Source organism: Gracilinanus agilis, chromosome 3, assembly GCF_016433145.1.
Source record: "Gracilinanus agilis isolate LMUSP501 chromosome 3, AgileGrace, whole genome shotgun sequence".
Classification (NCBI taxonomy): Eukaryota; Metazoa; Chordata; class Mammalia; order Didelphimorphia; family Didelphidae; genus Gracilinanus; species Gracilinanus agilis.
The window spans coordinates 166,296,697-166,320,721 of NC_058132.1; the positions used below are offsets into that span (position 1 = coordinate 166,296,697).

The 24,025-nt window shown below is 35.0% G+C and overlaps 1 protein-coding gene across 3 annotated transcripts in view; it reads left to right on the forward strand.

Annotated features, from left to right (window-relative positions):
- The window catches only part of NAALAD2 (N-acetylated alpha-linked acidic dipeptidase 2), a 69,199-nt gene that overhangs the window by 34,258 nt on the left and 10,916 nt on the right, over positions 1 to 24,025 (forward strand). For 2 of the 3 annotated variants that reach the window (XM_044666211.1, XM_044666212.1), the window contains 7 exons: positions 713 to 776; positions 1,847 to 1,914; positions 8,057 to 8,148; positions 9,394 to 9,484; positions 11,949 to 12,213; positions 18,267 to 18,348; positions 18,885 to 18,977. In XM_044666211.1, the coding sequence (XP_044522146.1) occupies positions 713 to 776; positions 1,847 to 1,914; positions 8,057 to 8,148; positions 9,394 to 9,484; positions 11,949 to 12,213; positions 18,267 to 18,348; positions 18,885 to 18,977 (755 nt within the window). The remainder of the gene's footprint in view (positions 1 to 712; positions 777 to 1,846; positions 1,915 to 8,056; positions 8,149 to 9,393; positions 9,485 to 11,948; positions 12,214 to 18,266; positions 18,349 to 18,884; positions 18,978 to 24,025) is intronic. The other variant, XM_044666213.1, reaches the window with a different exon arrangement.

The window sequence follows — 24,025 nt, forward strand, 5'->3', positions numbered from 1 at the left end:
TTTTTTTTTTGCATTTAGCCATTTTCCTTCCACTGCTTTCCCCCAAAATTTTGGGGGAAATTGTTTTTTCCTCTGTGAAAAAAATCCCTCTGGTAAAGATGGGCTAATATGGTTGCCTACATAAGGAACAATTCTGGAGGATTGGTAAGAACAATTGATAAGATACTGTTTGCTAAAAAGACTGGGATAGGAACTGAACCTTTAATTTCAATGCTATATAAGCAAGTAGCAAGTGAGAAAACTTTCCCCCAATGCAGATCAGCACTCTCTATCCAACTTAGAGTCTTAAGAGGTTACCTAGAGCACTTGGCAGTTATGATTGGCCTATGGCCATACGACTAGTATATATATATATATATATATAGTAGAGGCATAGCTTGAACCCAGGCAAGCCTTCTTCTCTTGAATGCCTGCCACCTATTTATTACAGAGCCTGGCTTTCTTTGTTAAGAGGGACCCTAAAAAAGAATATTTATTAAAAATTTTTGAGATGCTTATTCATTTAGAAAATGAAAGCTTTAAACCACAGCTACAATTACACTTGATAAATTTTATTCTAGCAGAATCTTTGGTGGGGGAGGCACTGGACATTGATATTTAATTTATGAGTGTATTCACTGACTATTCTTCTGAAATAACTCAATTATTTTGTTTACATTTTCTTGTATGGTAATGACTTAAGAATAAAGTAACAACTTTACCTCAACTATAGGAGAATGCAAAAATACTTCAAGAGAGAAGCATTGCTTACATAAATTCTGATTCATCCATAGAAGGTAAAATTTATTTCAAATAAATAATTTCTTCCTTTAGGTTCTGGAGTATTTACTATTGTACCATCTAAGCCACCCTCTTTTTGTAATCCATTTGCTACTGCTATCTTTGTTTCTGATTTCATTAGTTAAATGATATACATATATAATCCGTTCCCCCAATACTTTTGGTAGATTTAATGTCCAATGGTCTTTCCTGATTTACTAAGTTAATTGTCCAACTGTATTTCTGTCAGTGGACATACTATAATAGATTATTTCCATTTTTTGTCTTTCTGGGAAATAGTGCATTTATTAATATTAAAATATAAGTAAATGTCTCACAAAGATCCTCTTAAATTAGACATAGTTCATTTTAAGACTGTGATGGTTATCTTGTTCCTCCCAAATAAGGTTACTAGATGATGTTATCTCTGATATTCCTAGAAGCTCTAAAATTATGAGTATAGATAAAAGTCAGGGGAGCTTTGGCTTTCAGGCTGTGGTGATTGTCAAAAATACTGGATGCCCCAAAAGTCATAGTGCAGGTTAAAGCTTTGAAAGCTGAAGACTCACTGGGACTTGGAATACTCTGCATTATTACCTCCTTTACTCTCGATATTTAAGGAAGTAGCTGAGTGTCTTTGGGGTCCTTTTTATTTTTCAGACCTTGGTCTCTGTCTAAAGAAATATTGCGGTCTCCTATTTATGAACAACCCAGTTATAGGAAAAATGACTGCAGTCTTCCCGCCAAATTTTTAGACAGTGCTGCTCAAGTGCTGTCCAGGCTTCGATGGTATTCCTTTTCTCTGCTCTATTCCTGACAAGATCTTCCACTGCTGAATGCTTTGCATCTCAGATTCCCCCTGGGAGCTGTTGGAATAAGAATTTTTTCCCCTTGCTCTTGGTCCCAACCCATATTGCTAAAGCTTTCCCTCTGGCTGTACAGCTGTGTCCCCATTTCCCTTCCTTGAGGAAAGGAAAGTTAATTTATAAGAATATTGAAATATGCTTGTAATTAAAATACTGGAATATAAAGTTAGAAGTGTAAATAATTGAAATTTAATTTACACATATATGTGTTTCATTCTCAGGCAATTACACCCTTAGAGTGGACTGCACACCCCTTCTCTACAAATTGGTCTACAATCTGACAAAAGAGGTACATAAATATATCTTTCCCAAAATATCACATAAATTAAGTTTATCAGGCATTTATTAAGCATCTACCTACTATGATCAAGTCATTTTGCTAAGAACTGGGGATTAAAGAACAAACGAACAAAATAGTCTTTTCCCTCAAAGACCTTATACTCTGAGTTACTAGGTAATAAAACACATTTTATTTAGGATTCCTCTACTTGAGTGAATTATTTTAAAAGCGTGACAGTTTGAAATACAGAAACTATACCAATAGGAGTCTGATGCAGTTAGAATGAATCAGTTTAAAATGAGGCAAACATTTCTCTGCTTTTTCACTCCAACTTTCATGTTTCCCTCTTGTCAACAAAAATATTTAAGAAATTATGTTTTACATTTCCATGGGACAAATGATGAGTGATAGCTTTCTCTAGGAAACGGTGATGTGTATTATTGCTTTGTATATTCAGCCAAACAATTAATTAAAGAAATAGCAGAGTAGGAGGTACATTAGCCACTAAACTTAGTGTCAAGATTTTTGGATTTGAGTCTTAAATCTGATCCTTACCACCTCTGTATGCCTGGGAAAGACAGTAATTTTAAACTCACTGAACTTCTGTTTTCTTGTCTATAAAACATGCGTGACAATACTTGCTTTACCTACCTCACTGGTAGGAAATTGCCTCATAAACCTTAAAGCTGTATACAAATGAGTCCTTGTTAGCAGAGAGAAAACACTGAACAGAAGACAAAGACATGAATTCCATTCTTGGCTCTACTTCTAGCTAAGTGGTTTAGGGCAAATCACTTAACTTTTCTGGATCTCAATTTCTCAGTCTATAAAATGACCTGAATTGCTTGCCCTGCCTGAGATCCTGTGATGTAATGGAGATGGAAGCATTTTGAAAACAAAACTATTCTGTAATCTATTTCATTTTCTATCTCCATGCTTCATTTTTAGTCATTACATATATGAAGATTTGCCCATCTCATGCGATGCTGTAGTACTATAAGAACCTGTGGTAGGGGGGCAGCTGGGTAGCTCAGTGGATTGAGAGCCAGGCCTAGAGACGGGAGGTCCTAGGTTCAAATCCGGCCTCAGACACTTCCCAGCTGTGTGACCCTGGGCAAGTCACTTGACCCCCATTGCCTACCCTTACCACTCTTCCACCTATAAGTCAATACACAGAAGTTAAAGGGTTTAAAAGATAAAAAAAAAAGAACCTCTGGTTTTGTCAGTGTATAGGTACTTCTTCTATCTCTCCTTCCTTCCCTATTCAGAGAGGCATCCCTTATGACCAAAGGGGGGAAGAAAAGAACAAAGTTCAACAAAACTAACCAATCCATCTTTCAACACATGTAGTGTCCCACATCTCAGAAGTCCCCTATGTTAGCAAATATTTCCGGTCTAAATTTGGTCATTATAATTGCACAGTATTCAGATTTAATTTTGCTGTTTATTTATTAATATTTTATAGTCAGTATATACATGTGTGTACATAAATAAATATATGAATATATACACATAGGAATATGTGTTTTTATATATCAACAATATAACAAATTGAAGGGATGTCAGTGAGGACTAAGAAAAGCTCATCTTATTTTGCATTTGAGAACGTCCTGGGAAATTCTTAAGACTCTATGATATATAATAACTCCTGAGCTGCATTCACAGAGTGAGTTTCCTTACTGGGAGATTTAACAAAATCATATGACAAAACCATAAGAGAAGAATTAAAATGAAGTATGCAGGACTATAAGCCTATATATAAATATATCGTGTATATACACATATGCACATATAAATGCATATATAAATATATTTGTACATATTATTATAGTCACTACATATAGAAGTATACATATGTTATTATGGTCATCATATATAACTAGGGAGAGATTTTTTTAAGAACTTGAATTCTCAGGGATATTTTTGGATTTGTGCTACAACCGACAATTTACAGTCATAACAGTCATATATTATGCAGTTTCTAGTATGTCTTTGTAAAAATCTATATCAAATTATGTCTCTGGGTTATATCAAATCAAAGGTTATTTCTGTAAACAAATTCTCAAGATTCAACCTTTTATTGGACTCTTCTTTTTTAGCATTTTGGTGACTGAGTTCATGTGACTATTTCCTGTGGAGGGCCTTTTAGTTCCACTCTTGGATCTTTCCTATTGTATATACTCTAGCTAGCTGTATGTAAGCCAATATTGTTTCCTGAAATAACTCCAATAATGCAGGTACCCATTGTTTTTTTTTTTAAATAGGCAATGGGGGTCAAGTGACTTGCCCAAAGTCACACAGCTGGGAAGTGTCTAAGACCAGATTTGAACCTAGGACCTCCCGTCTCTAGGTCTGGCTCTCAATCCACTGAGCTACCCAGCTGCCTCCTGTACCCATTGTTTTTGATTTGTTGGGAGCCTTGCCTTTGGGATGCTAGACTCCAAAAATGGGCACAGAAATCGTTAGACTCTTTTTTAAAATTAATGCTTTGTTGACTTTTTAAAATTCAGCTTTTGGGGTAGCTGGGTACCTCAGTGGATTGAGAGTCAGGCCTAGAGATGGGAAGTCCTAGGTTCAAATCTGGCCTCAGACACTTCCTAGCTGTGTGACCCTGGGCAAGTCACTTGACCCTCATTGCCCACCCTTACCACTCTTCCACCAAGGAGCCAATACACAGAAGTTAAGGGTTTAAAAAAATTCAGCTTTTATTTTGGGAAGAGGGAGTAGATCAGGCTGTTGTTCATATCTCATAGGAAAAAACAAAGAGGGCAAAGTTAAGTGGCATATCTGATTTCTAGATTTCTACTCTTCTTTACTCCTTTTCTCCAGAACCTTGTTAGTTCCTATTGTAGATGATAGGATTAAAAAGCTCCGGAGCAATCTTCCCCCATGACTGAAGAATAATGATGATGTTAGAAAGATTGAAAAGCAACCACATGTCTCTTCCTCCACTCCGTGTCTCTTAAAGGGGGCTTCCCTTAAAACTTCTATTTCTTTTAAGCTGGTATTCAAGAGAGGAAGCAATTCTATCCCATATTAAGTAGTTTGCAAATAATTCATTACTTATTCATTAATAATATTTATCCCTTTTATTTTATCTCCATGTAAAAGAAAAGTGGCAGCCACAAAATCCTTGCCTGGTATAATTAATAAAGAAAGCTGATGGAGATTGGGGAAGAAGCTTTGGCCCTTTAAAGAGAAAGAAAGCATTATCTTTGGTTTAGCATAAATTAAGGTGTGATGGGAGAGGAGGAATGACACTGAATCTATTAGATTTCTAACAAGGATTTATCATAATCATACTCCTATGCAAGTGCAAGTTTCCTACAAATGAGACCATATAAGCCAATAAAGTACTTTGTATATACCTCTTCACCTAACCTAGACAAGACAATGAGTCAAATGCCAGCCTGGCTAGGACTAGCCTTACAAGAATGATATTGGGGAATTAGAGCTACCTCATCTTAGAACCCTTTCTTCATTCTTAGCCCCCTTCATTCTATTTAGTGCTATTTTAAAAACTCCTAGGGGATACCATCTATTACAAGGGACACTGCAAAGGGTTTATTTATCCCTAAGTTATGTGGGCAGCCCCTACAGATGTTAGATATGAAGGATCATTTGGCATTTGAGGCCTTGGTTCTTGGCTCAGGTGAAGTAGGGTCAGTCCTGGTGTATCATGGTCTCTAAGGAGGAGGGAAAACGTTTCTCATTATCTATATAGTTCATTATGCCTCTACTCCAAAGCAGAATTCATGGATCAGTCCTTAAACAAAGTTCAGATATGATTGATGCCTATAATCTCCCCAAAAGGAATAACAGAGTTTTACCATGTTCTCAGATAATACCATGTTCTTGCTGCCATCTGTAGGCAAATGCCATGGATGGATGGAGGATGAGGTGTAGGGATACGGGGTTTCTCCTTCATGGGAAATTTAAGAGACATCTGCCTAAGTTCCAAGTCATGTAGTAAAAATGGAAAAGTGAATGTGAAAGTTATTTCTCCATTTAAAGTCTTTTGAGTAAGCACCCCTTAACTCCTTATTGTCTAATCTTATTTGTTACAAACCCCACCTACCCCTCACCCCCAGGTCCCCAAACTGCATGTTGAGAACTAACCAAAATTCTTTGAAATCTTTGCTTAAGGAGTTGTTTTTTTCTTGTTATTTATTAAAGGATACACTGGAAAGTGCCAAGGTCAATATGTCAAAAGAAGGGTCTCTGAGTAGCCCCAGAATGTAGCCCCTGAAAGGGGATATGCCCTAGCAAGAGCAGATGAAAGAGAGACCTCCTCTAATTATAAACATGGGCACAAAAAATTCAGAAGGGCAGAAGGGAAGACAAGCTCTCTCCATTTGTGCAGCTGATTATTCCTAGTTTGTTCAAATGCCCATCTAATTATCAAAACTGTTTAAGAATTTTGAACATAGTGTTTAGGAGCCTTACATAATAATGCTAGGAATGCTCAGTCTATTCAGTTCTTTTATCACAAGAAAATTTCATTATAAGAAAGTGTCATTGCATATCTTTGTATGATAAACTACAGACAATGTTTCTTTTTTATCATTTTGTACACTGTCTCTTCATCTTTGCTCCCATTATGAATTTTTCTTGATAAGGAAAATAAAAATATTATTTCAATGCTCTGAAATTCTTTCCTGTACTGTTATCTTTATCTGAAAGGCATTTTTCCCATAGGTTTGCTGTCAGGCTTGAAAAGTATCTGTGAGGTTTTCACCTGAAAAGGTTTAAAATTTTTCATTCCTCTTATTTGCATTTACCTCAAAAAGGGACCAATCCACCAAGACTACCACTGAAACTGTGTATTCATTGTAATGGTTAAAATATAAATGTGTTCCTCGGTAAATGAGAAAGTTTCTTTCAACGTATACTTTACAAAGGTGTGATGAACTTAACTTACTTTGTATCCTTCACTCTTCTACTTGGAGCCAAAAGATTGTTGTCAATGTGAGAGAAATCATGGTGGAAGAACAGATTGTGGTGTAATTTGAGGTTATAAAAATGAAAATTAAAATCCAAACTTGTCTCAAATACCTATGTGATATTTTTGGGCAAGTAACTTTTCCTTTTAGATCCTTAGATTCTCAGTTCCCTAATTTATAAAATAAAGTTGGACTAGGTGATCTGAACTTCCAACGCATGATAAAATCTCATGCTCTTAAGAACTCTGAGACATCTGGTTCAACCCAGAACCTACTTGTAATCACTTAGATTAGTGATGGCAAACCTATGCCATTGGTGCTAGAGAGGGCACCTAGACTCTCTGTGGACACACATGCTGCCTCAGCCCGAATTCATTACTAGAAAAGCAGAGGGACTTAGGCGGAGCTGCTTCCCTCCCCCTCTCTACACACGCTGAAGACATTCCTCACTTCACCTATTCCTTTGCTTAGCAGCCCATGGGGAGCACTTTTCCTCCCCTGTGTGGGGTAAATGTGGGACAGGGCACATGTAGCACTTGTTCTGGTGGGGCAGGGCACAGCATATGGTCTCAGGGCAAGGGGGAAGGCAGGCAAGTGCCCACAGAGAGCACTCTACATGTCATCTTTGGCACCCCTGCCATAGGTTTGTCATCACTGATCTAGGGGATGAGTTTTTGCCTATTTACAAACCGGCACTTATCTACTAATGAGCCATAACTTAGAATATTAAGCTGAAATGCATGCAAGCATAGATATGCATTCATATAAAGGCTTATGGAATTCTATCTATCAAATGCTAATTCTTAATAACTTTTCAAAGTTTGATATTGTTGTTCAGATATTTTTCAGTGATGTCTAACTCCTTTGTGACTCCATTTGGGGTTTTCTTGGTGAAGATATTGAAATGATTTTCCTTTCCCTTTCCCAGCTCATTTTACAGATGAGGAAACTGAGGCAAATAGGGTTCAGTGATTTACCCAGGGCCACACAGCTAGAAAGTGCCTGAGGCCAGATTTGAATTCAGGAAGATGATTCTTCCTGACTTAAGGACTAGCATTCTGTCTACTGTACCACCTAGCTGTCCGTTTGTATGTATAATGATGATATACAAACATGAATGCACACATACACTCATACACATATCACATAGCATCACAAATGATGACTCTTTTGTTTCTGATTTTCCAATATATGTTTTGCCTTCTCAGATTGACAGCCCTGATGAGGGTTTTGAAAGCAGATCTCTTTATGAAAGCTGGTTACAAAAGGACCCTTCACCGAAAGATAAAAACATTCCTAGGTAAAAAATTTTTTAAAGATATGATAGCATTGTAAGCACTAGAAAATAAACAGTGGGTTTCAGTTGCTCTTTCATGTAACTTCCAAGAAGTTCTTTCCTTTTTTCCATTGGGATGGACATGAGGAGGGATAGAAAATACATTTCATTTTCTTTTTTTTAATCTTTGAGGTGAAAGGTTCCATAGATGTGTAATGTTGGTTCCCTTTAAGATGAGAGCACTATATTATTAGCTTTTTACCTGTTTTAATTTGTTTTAAGATACCTCTCACTAAGTGGGGATAATCTGTAAATGTTTATAATGTAAAAACAAAATGCATTAGTTAAACTAAAAACAAACAAACCTCAAATGCCAGCATTCCCTAACTATTTCCTCCCTAGACTTCAATCTAAACCTTTGAATAGGACAATGGGTATACAGCAAAACATTTATCAGGTTTTTCATTTCTCCTGTTTTCACAAATTTAGAATGATTTCATATTCATTAGTAATTTGCATTTTGACATGTAATAGTAACACAAAAGCTAAATGATGGCTCATTCACTCTGTATACTTTTTTTTCACTACAACCTGGAAATTATAAAATGTCATTTTTTAAAAAATGAACTCAAACTCCATCCTCTCTTTTTTTTCCTATAGCAATTTCCCTCTATTCATTTTATGTCATTTTTTCCATCATGTGTTCACTTCTAGGACCAAAAGAGAGTACTAGAGATTCCTAAACTTGCTAAATCTATGTGAGAAAGTTCAGTGTAATTTTCTCTTCTTTAATTGGGTTTTCTGGCTGTTTTGATTTGTGTGACTAAATCTACCCTCCAACGTTTTCTTAATATAGTGAAAAAACTCACAAACATTGGATTTATTACTAAAATGAAATGCATTTGGTTTTCTCAAGACTGGAATTCTTTGCAATTTGTAAGGAAAACAAAATTTACTTGTGGATAGTGGTTTTTGTCTAGTTCTTTGATTTCATCAATAAAAGAAAATCACAGCACAACTCCTACCATTGATCTCGATTGGCAACTTGTCTGTAACTTTATAGATTTAGACAGTTGCCTGACACTGAGAGGTTAAACCCTTCATGATTATATTAAACTCAAATAGTTCTATTTTCATCTAAAAATTAATTAAATGCTCTCAGAAAAAGATCTTCCATTTTCAGTCAGGATTAAAGTTTTGGCAGACTTAGGCTATGAGTTTCTGTGGGAAGATGACTCTAATTCGTATTGATTTTTTTCCCGTGTATAGAATAAATAAACTAGGATCTGGAAGTGATTTTGAAGCTTATTTTCAGAGACTGGGAATTGCCTCAGGTAGAGCTCGTTATACTAAGAACAAAGTAAGTCATTTTATTCTTCTTATACAAATATATGAATACCATCTAAATAATAATGTATAACAATAATGTACATGTGTATAATATATACACTCATCTATGTAGACATATACACATGCACATATATTTAATCATGTATTTGCTCAACCAATATAGATGCACACACAAATTCAGATAGGTATACACATAGACATATTGACTTAATTTGTACATGTAATCCACTAAAAAGTCTAAATCTTTTATTAGGGAAACTTCTTTCTAATGTATCAGTGATTTTTTGACCCTCCCACTAGGAGTTGGAGATGTCTTTTGTCTCTGCCTTTTTATTAGGCCCCTTTTCCCAAAACTTTAGGGAGTCCCAAACTCCAATTCTATTTAATCACTTAATAGTCAGTTTAACTTTTAGAAAGAAATATTCATTTCAAAGAGAGAACCCAGAAAGACATACAAACATTTCCCCTCAACTCTCTGGGGACAAAACTCTACCTATTCCACTTCGGTCTATGGATATGAAAGAGATGGGCCTGATTAACAGTTTATATTTCAGTGCATACATAGTATAAGTCCCACCAAGTTCTAAATCTAAAGCTATCGCCTTCTCCCCACCTTCACCTTGTGTTTTGGTGTCCAGGCTTCTCACAGCTTCCCTGTTGGGCAAGCAGCAACAAGCAAGTTAGAATACTGGGCTCCAGGGCTCCAGTGGCTTGAGCACCTGTGTCCAGGGACTCCCTTCACTTGGAACTGAAAAGAACAAACCAAACAAGATCTAAACCTCAAGCCCATTTTTTTCAAGGCCATAGGACCTAAGGAGAAGATGGCCCTCTTACCCTTCCCCACTCAGCTTTTCTCCATGTTGCCCCTGCTGTGAGTGATGAATAAGTCCTATCACTCAAAAAAAAACCCAAAGAGACCTGTTTCATTCAGGTAGATTTAAAAACATAACCAATTACAGGTATGCAGCCAACAAAAAACGTACTCTAAGGCACCTGGTAGGGCATCAAGGAATATTTCTTCCTAGAAATAGATGCCTGGTATCTTCCACCTGGCTGTCTCAATTTGAAATGTTCTGGGCATCCTCCAAATGCTTAGTACACCAGCATATGCAGCCATCTCAATTTTGTACTTTTATAGCATATAGCTTGTCAATAGCTGAAAAATTCAGACTCTTTTAAAAAGCATACACCTTAAAAAAAGGATAAAAGTTTCCGGTTTCAGTACCTCTGACCTTGCTTTTCTTCAATGAAATGTTGATTAAGAGAACATACACAGTTAAAACATAAGAGAATATACCCAGCCCCTCTACAGCTGAGATTTCCTTCTACCACTCCTCTTATTACCATGGGGCTACAAAGAGAATAGGAACAGGCTTCTCTCTTTTTTTAAAATTCTTATTCCAATTCTTTATCTTCAAATGATTGTTTGCAAATATGGTAATTAAATGACTGAATGGCATCTAAGTTGCTGGATATGTCCCAGGCATGTGTAATATGCATGTGCATTTAAGCTAAACAATATTCATTACAATGGGGAATACATACTTGGTATATTTGGAAATTTGTAGTAGATTCCAAAAAGATTCTCAAATCAATATTTGAGGCTATAGGAAGCAATCTAATATAAAAATAAGTCAAGATGAGTACTTAGTTCGAATCATAGCATTTGGCAAGTCATCTACCTTCTCTGAGTCTTGGTTTCCTCGCCATAAAATGAAAATAATCACATTTTCAATGCCTATCTCAGATGGTTTGTGTTGAGAAAAGCATTTGGAAAATCTCAATCATATATTAATTGTATTAAATCATAACTTGTTTTATGAAACCAGTTATCAAAAATGCATGAAAATACTTTAAATTTTGAGTAAGAACAATTTTTGTGACCCATGAAACCTATAAAATAAGGCCTATAAATTTTTTCAAGGAGTTTTAGACTATTACTATTTCATAGAATTAATTATCAATTTTTATTAAGTGCCTGTTATGAACCTGGAACTGGAAGTGCAAGTACAAAATTAAAATAATCTCAACTTACAAAGAAGTTACATTCCAATAGAAGAGATATGAATTTATTAATATGTCTAGCATCAATATAAAGAAAATAAATACATATACAAGAACATACAAAAATATATATAGAATCCTAGAATGTCAGTCGGTAGTTACATAAAGTAACATTTACTCCCACCAGTTGTCTGAGTAAGATTCCTATCAGATATTTCAAGTTTTCTTGAACTTCTCTAGGGAGAGGAAACCCACCACCAACACATTACCCATTCTACTTTTGGACCAACTGTTAAGAGAGTGTTTGTTTTTGTTTTGTTTTGTTTTGTTTACCTCAATTATTTAATGTTGTTGCTTCATTGTGAAGAAAGCTATAGTGACATATGGATATAATTTTTTCACAATTGCTTAATTTTGTTTTAACTTAAAGTGTTTAACATATGTCTATGCTCTTTTTTCCCCAACCCTAGAAAACAGACAAATTCAGTAGCTATCCAGTTTATCACACTATTTATGAGACTTTTGAGCTGGTAAACCAGTTTTATGACCCTACCTTTAAGAAACAACTTGCTGTAGCCCAATTACGAGGAGGACTAGTATATGAACTTGCAGATTCCAGAATCATTCCTTTCAATATTCAAGACTATGCAAAAGCTTTAGAAAACTATGCTACCAGTATCTATAATTTATCCAGGAAACATGACCAACAACTGACAGACCATAAAGTATCATTTGGTAAGTAGTAGTTGAGCTGGTATTTATAACATTCAGAATATTATGAAATTATCTCCTTTCATAATACTTGATAGACACTTCCACCAATATTTATATTATTCAGTTATTAATTTTAATATTAAGTTGGACTGATTCCTAAAAGTAAATTCGATCAAGAAATGTTTACCAAAGAATCAGATTCCAGACTGAATTCTCATTATTTCAAGAGGCAGCAATTATAAGGGTACCTAACAAATACCAACGAAGATTACTCTTTAAAATTTGCTCGCCTTTCCAAAAGAAGTTGAAGAATTTTAAGCTGGGGATGTAAGAGAGAGAGAATGTGGTAAGATTTGATATGAATGATGAGATTTCTATAACCAAATAGGTTCACCTCCAGGAACTGATAAACTAAATATGTAGTATGCTTCTTATAGGGTGAGTGAATGAGTGTTGAAAATATCAGGCAAGAAATGCCTTTTGTATATCATTGTCCTTATAAGGAATTAATACTGAATTATACTTAAAATAGCTGCAACCATTGCTTTGAAGCTTTCAGAGTTTTCAGTCATTAGATATTGGTATGAAAAGGATATTATTAGTAGCTTCAAAATGCTACAAAAATGATGTTACTGATATTATTTTCCAATTTTTTAAAAGTAAACTTAACCCAAGGCAAAGGACGATTATTTTATGCCATAACCTGTGAGTCCATGTTCTTTTAAAAATACGTGAAAATTCTCTTAATTCTATCCTACATGACTATTTTTTATTCCATGTAAGATTACTAACTATAGTTTTTGGAAGATTTTGGCTTTTTTTATAGCAGCCTTGCCATATGGAGAATATGTTTAGATGGTAGAGTGCCCACTTAATATGCAAAGAGGTATCCAGATAGATGCCTGAATCCTCCACTTTACTGGGTACCAGCTGTGTGGTGTGATGGGAAAGCATTGGATTAGGGATCAGAAACTTAATTTTGAATCCCAGCACTTACATTTTCTACTTGTGTGACATTGGGCAGGCTCTCTCTCTCCCCTTTTTAGAACCTCAGTTTCCTCTCATGTAAAATGATGGTATTGGGTATTGGACTAGTTTAGCCCTTAGGGATCCTCTCCAACTCTATCTGGTATAATATTCTGATTTTTCATGGACAGTGACTACTACTGTTAAGGAATCAAGTCATGCTATAGCCCAAAATTAATGAACTTAAATGTGAGATGAATAAAAATTCTGCTTTCTGACCCAAATAAGGTAAAATGATTTTGAAATCACTGTTTCAAGAAAAATTCTTCTGTGTATGTGTAGAGGGAAAAGGACTAGAAACTTATGCTGCTGCCATGAGTTATGGGTACCTAATATTTGTATAATGCTTGAAGATGTTTTTGAATCATGTTAATAACAATATCTTACATATCTATAGTTCTTTACATTTTGCAAGGTGCTTCACATTAACAGTCTCATTTCAATATCACAGTGACCCTGTGGAATAGGGAGTCTGCTTATCCATATTTTGCAGATGAAGAAACAAGTTTAGAGTTATTAAGTTACCCAGGTTTATCACAATTTATAATTTTCAGAAGTTGGTTTCTAACCCCATTGAGTCGTCAGGAATTGTAAGACTTAATGCTGTCCAACAATTATTTATTATTCTCGTAGATTTGGCTACATATATATTCACCTCTTCAATAGTGCTCTTATTGAACATTAAAATTACAAATGACTTATGGCTGATAGTTATACAAAGGAATAAATCAGAGGCAAGACGATAAAGTGAGACGTGATGCCTTTTGCCAAATTTCTATACTGATTCAAATTAAATTTTGCTTGAGGATTTTTCATAAAGCAAAATGATGTATGTATGTTTTGTCATACCTCTCTATTGTCAGATAGATATACACATATGCATACACACATGCACAGATATACATTGTGTGCATGTGTACATATGCATGCATGCATGCATGTATACACACATAATTTGTGTGCATGTGTAAATACCCACATATATAATATATTAGAGCCAGGTCATCACAACCATTTTCATTTAGTAGTAGCTTGATGCTATATATCCATCCATCAGCAGTCAATAAGCTCTTATTTAAGGGCCCACTGGAGCCAGGCACCCTACTAGGGAACAGAGGCAAAAACAACAACAAAAAAATGAAACAATTTGAGGAGCTTACATTCTATTAGAGGAGAGAGCATGTACATATCCAAGAAGCATGGAGAATAAATACAAATGAATGCAAGATGAGGAAAGAGAGCACTGGTGGCTAAGGAACTGGCTTAAGAAATACTTGGTGTTAAAGTGGTTCTTGAGTTTTGCTTGAAAGGAGGCCAGAGGATGAATGGAGTGCCATATGTGAAAAATAGAAAGAAGGCTAGTTTGACTGGATTGTAAATGTAGGAACAGAAATGTGAAATGAGATTGGAAAGATAGCTTGGGTTCAGATTGTGAAGGCTCTAAAAAATCCATACAATAGAGTTGATATTTTTATTCTTGAGGCATTAAGGGAAGTGCTACCACTGAAATTTGTTGAGTAGATGAGTGACATGCTTAAATCTATATTTAAGGAGAATCATCTTGGTAGCTGTGTGGAGGACGGATTATTATTGAAAGAGATGTCAGAGAGACCAATTAGAAGACCACTGAAAAAATCCAGGAGTGATGTGATGAGAATTTGGACTAAAGTGGTAGCTATGTTAGATATTGGGAGTAAGGAACAAGAATATTTGGCAAAGGATTAGATATGAGGGGAAATAGAAAATGAGGAGCAGAATGGAGCACTAAATTTATAAACCTGGAAGAATAGAAAAATGATGTTGTCCTCAATAGAAATAGGGAAGTTTGGTACAACAGTTTTTGAGAGGAGATAATTTCTCTTTTGGACATAATGAGTTTGAGATGTCTTGGCGACATCCAGTTTGAGTTGTTTATTAGATTTTTTTTTGTATCACCAAATAGATGGGACTGGAGTTCAGCAGAGAGCCTTGGATAGGATATATGTATCTGTGAGACACTTTAAACCTATGAAAAATACTGAGGTCACCAAGAATATATTTAGAGTGAAGAGAGCCAAGGACAAAGTCTTTGGATACATCTACTTCTAGGGGAATTTTATAAATGAGTACAGCAGGAAAAACAGTAAAAATCAAGTGTTAAAACAAGTAGGAGGAGAACCAAATATGAATGAATAAATGAAAAAAACATGGATTTAGCACTTTGTGCAAAATTTCTGATTTAAGGAACTCACACTCCAATGACAGAGAAGATTCCAAATGCAATTCCGATGCAAAGGTTTCATGGTCCTTAGGGTACAGAGACAGAATAGAAGTAAAACAGGTGGTAGTATATCATCTCTAATTACACATTCACAGAAAAAAGCATCAATTTCTAACAATGAACTATTTAACAGTGTCAAGGACTTTGGGGGACAAGAACTGTCTTTTTTGAGTCTTTGGTAGCTTTAGCTGCAGAATTTGTGAAGTAAATTTGTTGTCGATTCATATCTCCATGGGTATTGCTTCCTAGGGGGATGGTTCTGAGAGCTGGGCTGGAAGTAGAACCAATGGCCCAATGGGAGAAGGGTCCTGAGAGTTCCACAGCTTTTGGTGGGTTAATCTGCCAATTGTCACCAAATGTTCATCAGTTAGCAGAGGTGAGGAAGAAGGGACTTTTCTTTACAGGGGTTTTTCCCTAAATGTGGATACTGGTAGTTTTAGGGGACACTGATATTTCTAAGGCTCTCGGGTTTGGGGTCCTCAGCTGTTTCCATTGTTTTGTGGAGAGGTGGTGCTCAAACTTGGTAGTGGTAGTTTGACTTGCCTGTCACAGATTCACTCCTATCTCCCCCTCAAGCTGCCTCACTAATTCATCTAGGCTAGTTTGGCATCATAGGTGTCAGATAGTCCCTACCTGGAGGGATTCCTGGCATCTTCTTTTCAGAAGCTGCCTACCTGGATGGCTCTGGGAGTGGGATGGAATCAAGTCTGGAGGCTCAGAGAGGGTGGACCTTCTATTCTGAAGACACTTGGGTTCTGGGTCCTACTGTGTGTCTAAGGATGTGGTAGTGAAGCTGATGATGGTGGTTTGATTTCTCTGGAACAACCTTTCTGTGTCTGCCTCAGCATACCTTGATGTGTTTCCTGCAAGAAATAATATCCCAGGAAAGAGTAATGTTATAAAAACCCAGAGAAGCAAGAATATCTAGTAGGAGAGGATGGCCAACAGTGTCAAATGTAGCAGAGGCCAGGGACGATGAAGAAAAGTTCAACAGACAGCAATTAAGAAATCCTTGGAAGATTTAGAAAGAGATGAGATCAGAAGCTAGATTGAAAAGACTTGATGAGCAAGTGAGAGAGAAAGGGGTAAATGGAGGTGTCAGGTGCTTCTAGGAGCTTGGCTGAGAAAGAGAGATTATATATGTGTGCATTTGTGTGTACATGTGTATACACATATCTGTATTCTGGATATATAATGGATACATCCAATAAATGGAAAAATATATGGATAAGTAAGTGGATAGATAGAGAGAAGATAGAGAGATAGATCAATAGATAGAGAGAAGATAGATAGATGGAGGGAGAGAGAAGATGATAGATAGATAGATAGATAGATAGATAGATAGATAGATAGATAGATAGATAGATAAAAAGATATCNATAGATAGATAGATAGATAGATAGATAGATAGATAGATAGATAGATAAAAAGATATCTTGGAGGGATAGTAGAGTCCAGTGAAGGTTTCTGAGAGGGAGGAGATGATTGAGACAACACATCCTTTAGAGAAGATAAAAGTGAATGACATTAAAGATACCTGTTGAAGATTTGGTCTTGGAAAGAGGGGCCAGATCTCATCAAGAGACTGGAAGGAGGAATGGGGTGGGGATCAAAGTATCAAGGGAGCTTGAGCTTGAGAGAAGAGAATAAAAGCAGGAATTCCTGGGTAATGGTCTCAATTAGATCAATATATATATATATATATATCTACAGATATAGATATATAGATATATAGATATAGATATATAGATATATAGATAGATATATGCACATATATATGTATAATGAAGATATGATCTATTTCCTCAAATACTTGGAAATCTGAAGGAAATTCACTAATTTTGACCACATCAAGAGCAATCCCATTAATTGGGTCTTTAGATTTACATGCAGGCCTGTTTTGCCACAACTTGCCATTTAGGTGAGCTTCTGATATATAATCTTTTCAAACAAAAATGGAGTTTGTTTTATCCTGGATTTCTGTGCACTTGATCAGTCATTCATCAGATATGTATTACTTATCACGTACCAGGTACTGGTCTAGTTGCTTAAAGTCCATAGAAGAAACAAATGCCTACCTATATATAATAAATACAAAGTAAATACAATGCAGTCTGGTGGAGAAGAGGTGGAACACTAGCAGCTGAAGTGTTCAGGAAAGGTCTCATTATAGAAAAAGGTACTTGAACCAAGCTTTGAAGAAGCTAAGAATTCTAAGAGGCAGAAGTGAGGAGAGGGTGCATTTGAGGCTTGAGGACAACAAGCCTGGTCCTGTAAAAGGGCACCAAAAAGGAAGTGGAACAGTAAGTAGAGTAGCTTGACTGGAATAAAGGGGAAACTGATTAATAAGCTTACATAGGTAGAGTGAAGGCAGATTGTGAAAGGCTTCACCTTCATCTTTATGCAGAGGCTGAGCAATGCTACAGTTTAGATAATCTACGTGGGTATATGTCCCCATTTCTGCCTGAGCTATATATATATTTTTTGCTGCCATTTACAGGCTTTCTAAGATTCTTGGCTTCAATCTTCTCAAGAACAAATTTTAATACTGTTTCAATTTTCATACAACACCTACTTGCTAAAGACATTTACAATTACCTCCATGGTTCTGCAGGCGCTGTCAGCGAGAAAAGGTGTGTGTGGGGGAAACACAATTTTTTTAGATCCATCTGGAAGGAAAAAGGTAGATAGGCAAGTGAGCCTGTGAAATATAAAGGGCTTATGCGAATACTGGCTCTTTCTCTGACGTTACTCTTCCAAAAACCTCTATTTCTTTTTCCTTTTAAAGATTCCTTATTTTCTGCTGTGAGAAACTTCACAGATGCTGCTGCAGATTTTCATAGAAGACTTGCACATATTGATTTTAATAAGTAAGTTTAAAATGCCAGGAACCCAAACCTCTTTATGAAGGAGTCTGATCTGTGGAAATAAAATCTGTCAATATATACTGATAAAGCATATATGACGGAGGCTGAAGATTCAGGACATAATATGGATAAATGATGAAACTTTAGGTTCCTGCATGTGAAGAACAATTGGAATAAATTGATAGTTCTTCGGATCCATGTCTAATTGTAGAGTCTCTCACTATAGCATGTGGTTTGTGATTTATAATCCTTGGTCTATGAATTCCTATCTTACTGGGTGAACTTCCATATGTCAGCTAATAACTTAAATACATCAAAGATGATGAACAAGGTAAAATTAGAATGAAAAATAATATCTGTTGCACAGTGATAACTATCATAGTAAAGTACTGAATGGGATATTTCTTTCTTGTAGACAAATTGGAAACATTATACACCCTGTTTAAGTTTACCTAATTATGTCTTGCTCTCTTTGTTTTGGTAAATTCCTTTAAAATATTTTAATGGTAAAGATGATTATATTTTTCTCTTCTCCATAGTCCAATTGCAGTGAGAATTGTGAATGATCAGTTGATGCTGTTGGAAAGAGCTTTCATTGATCCCCTTGGTTTACCAGGAAGGCAATTCTATAGGTAAGATGATGGAAATGAACTTTAAGTGGGCATCAGGTGTTAGACACAGATCCAATGTACACAGTGCAGTGAATCTCAAATCTATTTTATAATGATGGAACTCAGTGAATAGAAAAGTTTATACAAAACTGTAGGTTTGGATAAGATGGTGTAATATATCTCTTGATAATGGTATATATATTATGCATTTGGTGTACTTGGTGTATTTCATATTGCCTTGAATAGAGTGGAACTCTGTGAAGGTTCATTTAATTAAAAGAGAAGACTCTTCGCTTAGTTATATATGGGAATAAAGTTTAGGAATAATAAAGAGTTTAAATATAGTTCATAAAAATAACTCAGTGATATACAACATTTTTTAGTTTACAAAGCATTGTATTCATGATATCTCTGTGAGAGAAAAGTGCATTATTTCCATTTTGTTCACAAAAAGAAGACTCATTGAGATTGTTAGCTGTCCATGCTCGTTCATTAAGTAATTTTCAGAGGTAGGATCACCTGGATTTGGATTCTAGCTCTGAAAATTACACTTGTGACAGTTTTTATGGTTAGAAACTTTTAATTATATTACTCTACATTTACTTTTTTTGCATATTCCATCCATCCTCCTGAATCAGCCTTCTGGGGTCAAACAGAAAAAAGTCTAATTTGTCTTCTACATTACAGTCTTTTAAATATTTGAATGCAGCAGTCCTTAAGTCTCTTTTTCTAGACTAAATGTCCTCAATTCCTTCAGTTGATCCCACAATGGCATGATGTTGATGACCTTTTTCATCCTGGTTGACTGGATCCTCCATTTTATCAATTATTTTCACAACTCTTTGAAGAAGGTATTTAATATAAATTTCCTATCTCATGGGGCTGTGAAACTACGGGTTCATCCACAACTCTCTGGAAAAGTTTGAGGTTATCATAGTCAGGAGTGTCTGGCAAGAAATAGATGGTGGAGTCAGCAGTGTCATAGTAGGCTACTATGCCTAGGTATCCAGAATTTCACAGCACACACAGGTAGGTCTCTGCTTGTTCTTCCTTTTCTTCCTCTCCATCCTGAATGAAGATTGAGGGGCAGAGCAGAGCAGAAGGTGCTCCTGTCTTCTACTTCTGGGGATGGCACTGGCTTCGGCTTTCAGCAAAGCCATGGTGCTTATAGTGGTGACTATAGTAATTATTAATATTACTTTAGTCTCATATTTTTCAATGAGATTCAGATAGAAATGATCCTGGAATAAATTACTGTCTTTCCACTTCCTTATATTTAATTTTTGTGGTTTGTTACAAGGTAGATGTAAAAAAACTTCTCATTCTATGTAGACTAATTAAAAACATCTTTGGGTAATGACTTAATGAATCAGATAGGACAATAGGAATATATGTCTCATATTGTTCCCAAATGTTTTTTTTCATTAGCTTATATCTCTTCACTTTGAAAATTTTTTGTTCCATATGTCTTAGAGATTATGAATATTTGGTATGGTGTCACCTATTAAGAATGTTGTTCTTAAAGGTTTTTATTAATCAATGTTATATTTGGGCAGCTAGTGACAACAGTTTTGTTTGCGATTAAGATTCACTTCCATTATGATTAGTTAGTTAGTTTACCTGTGATATTTTGAGGTCTGTAGTTGTAATATAATGATTTGTTGTCTGCCTGTCCGTATAAGATAGATATATAATTCTATCCATCTAGTCACATCTTGTTAGCTATTTGGTAAGTCCTATTTTTTTTTATCAACCCATGGTAATGTGTTATAATGTCTACACCTTCTGTTTCATTTATCATTAATTCAAGGTTACTTAAGAATAGCCCTTCTATAGTTTCTGATGCCAGTAGTCTGCTCTTGAACTGTTATAATAAATACGTCTATTTTAACAAACAAGTCCTCAGCCATTTGCACAATACTTCTTTTTTGAGGTAAGTTTATAAAAGTTCATGTGAATGATTCCATCCTTGGCTATTAGTCATTTCATAGCATCCATTTGGGGAAAGGCTCTTTTGATTATTTTTTAAAAATTCAGTGACCTGGATTCATTAATATCTTTTACTATTGTTCATTGTAAAGCAATATGCTTGCTTTAAAATGATTTGTCACCTTTGTGAACTGTTTGCCATGTATTCTAAGAACATCTTCCCATAACTATTTTAGGGTCATAGGCCCTATTTTTTTCAATAATTTTTTGTTTTTTTTTAGAGTAATTTCTAAATCTGATATAGTTCCATTTTACAGTTTCGAAAGTGTATGTCAAAAAGTATTTCATCAAAATCAGTTGCTTTAAGTGTGTTCTTCCCATTTAGCTTTGATTCCAGAATGCCAGCAAGTTTCTTAATATATTCACCAATAACCTTCTCTTTGATATTTTTATTCTCAATTTGTCTTGCCTGGAAGAAACCAAGATATTCATAGGTAGCACCTTTATCCATTAGATCAAAGTGTTCTCCAGATTCAAACTTGAAGCCTTTGAGCATAAATCTTTACCTTGACATACATTAAACATTTTACATTTATTGAATACCAATGATATGCTGATATTATTGGAGAAAGATTCCACAAGATGAAGGAGCTGCTCAATTTGTTTTGTGGTGGAGCCATGTAGCATAATCTAAATCATACACATTAAATAATTGTATAAATGTTTGGATTCGACTAATTTTATAGCCATACAATTCTCTCTAGTAAAAATGAAAATACATTTAAGGCTAGGCAAATCCACAATAGATTTAAACTGTCCCCCTTAAAAATGACACTTTTTATATGAATTGTCTTTGACATTATTGTATTGGTGTAATATTTTAAGTAGAAGACAATTTTCCATGTTACATCAAATATTATAATGTTAGCATTCTATTTGGGTTTGTTTTTTACATTTGCAGCACATGAATAAGCTATATATGTGGAATTGAGTCAGGATCTTTGGAAAATTCAAAAAAGGTGGTATATTTGTTATGGAATTTTCACCTGGATAATTCAATAATTACCAAATTGATAATAGGTCTGTTCTTTACAATTCTGATTATTTTTGTCATATCCTATGTGTTACACAACCAATACATTATTTTCGTGTGAATGTAGAATTTTTTCCTAGAAAAGGCTATAACTAATTTTTGTAGATTTTATAAATATATAATTGGCCTATATTTGGAAGGGTCACAGATGTCATCCTTTTGCAGTAGATATGTATGTTCTTTTAAAAAGGGCTCATATAAAAGATAAATCTGGCTAATAATTCAAACACCGCTATAAAGTACTTGAGCTAATAATTATTGATTTTATATTGTCTAATTCTACCACCTACTCTCTAGTTTTGCAAAGAGGCTAGAGTTTCAGATATTTGCTTTACTATAACTATTCAGTTGTTCTTTTTATTAATGATTAACAAGCTTTATATTTCTCCTTTTATCCAATTTATAGTTTTATTGTGTAAGACTTCTTTTAATTGTAAATGGACCAAAACATTTTTACTTCCTGGAGATTGTTTTGTCCCTGATTTCTTCTCAAATTTCTATAGTAAAGTTTTGATTGATGTCAAGTTACGAATTCTGCTTGTTGTGTTGCTTCAATTCTTTGTATCACCTGATTAACCTTTTAACTTTTGGCTCTCCGTTGTTAAATTAAAGGAATCTAGAATTTCTGATATATGTTTTTGTTTTTCAGATGTCTTCCCACATCTTTCTTTTTATATTACTTTTACTTGGGCAGTATTGTATTCAAGTTTTCAACGGTTTATATTAGTTTAATAGATACTGTTGTGATCATGCAGTGCCTTTTCACATTACTTCAATAGCTTTCAAGTTTTTTTCCTGCTCTTTTCTCTCAGTTTTGTATTTGATGCTTATCCCTATGGGTATCCCAGGTATTGAATGTTATGTATTCTTCTTCAAAACACTTTGGGAAGATTTGTTGACCCATGATAATTATAACCAATATGAGTTTTGTGATATTGCTGTTTTGGCATGATTAACTTGCCAGTTAGGTTCATGCTTTTAAGCTCAAAAGGGTTTTTTTTTTTTTTAAGAATTTGAGGTTATTCCCATCTCTGTTCCAAAATCATTTGAGATTTAGTGATATTTTTGTCATGAGTTTCATTCTGAAGAATTCATTCTAAAGTTTGCTTTAAGTGGATATTATTTAAAAGGAGGGAGAAATCAATATGGATTGAAGTAAAAAGATAAAACTTTGTAGAGAAGGTTAGAGCTTGCTATAACAGAGATGTAGCAAAAAACAAGTTACAGTCATGGATATAAATGGAAAAGTCTTAATGGAAGTGTTAGTACACAAGTATGCTAGGCTTCTTGGACCCAAATTATAGCGGGGAATCTTAAGTATCAGACTAAGAAAATTCATAGGATCCTTGATTTTAATTTGGAAGGAACCTCAGAGGTCAATACTTTTATCTTGCAAATAAGGAAATTGAGGTCCAGGAAAGTTAAGTGACTTGTCCAAGGTACATGGGTAATAAGTTTCAAAGGCAATATTTGAACACAAGCCATCTGATATTGTAATCAGTATTTTTTCAACTATACTTCTTAGAGGCAATAGAAAATAATTAAAGTTTTTGAATAAGAAAATTGGCATGATTAAAGCAGTATTTAACTTAGTTCAAAGATACAAAGTAGAGGTGATGAGGATAACTAGGAGACTATATTTAGTTAGACCTGAAATGATATTTTTTTCAACTACCCTAACATACCCACCCTTTACTTCTCACTCTGCTACTGACTCATTTCCTAATTAATTTTATCACTCCAGGTTTAAAGCTAGTCTAGGAAGTATGCTTTGGAATAAAATCAGAAAGTACCAGAATTATTAAAACCCATTTTTTAATCAGTTCTTCCTTCATTCCAGATTCACTCCTGTGGGCTAGTTTTCCTATCAGTTTTGAATCATGTTATTCATAATTATAGAATGTATAAGCAGTGCCAAGTATTAAGAAAATACAAATAAAGATTGTATAATAACAATAGCTAGGGCACAGTGGATAGAGCTCTGGCCCTGGAGTCAGGAAGATGCCATTTACTAGCTGTGTGACTCTAGTAAAGTCACTTAATCCCT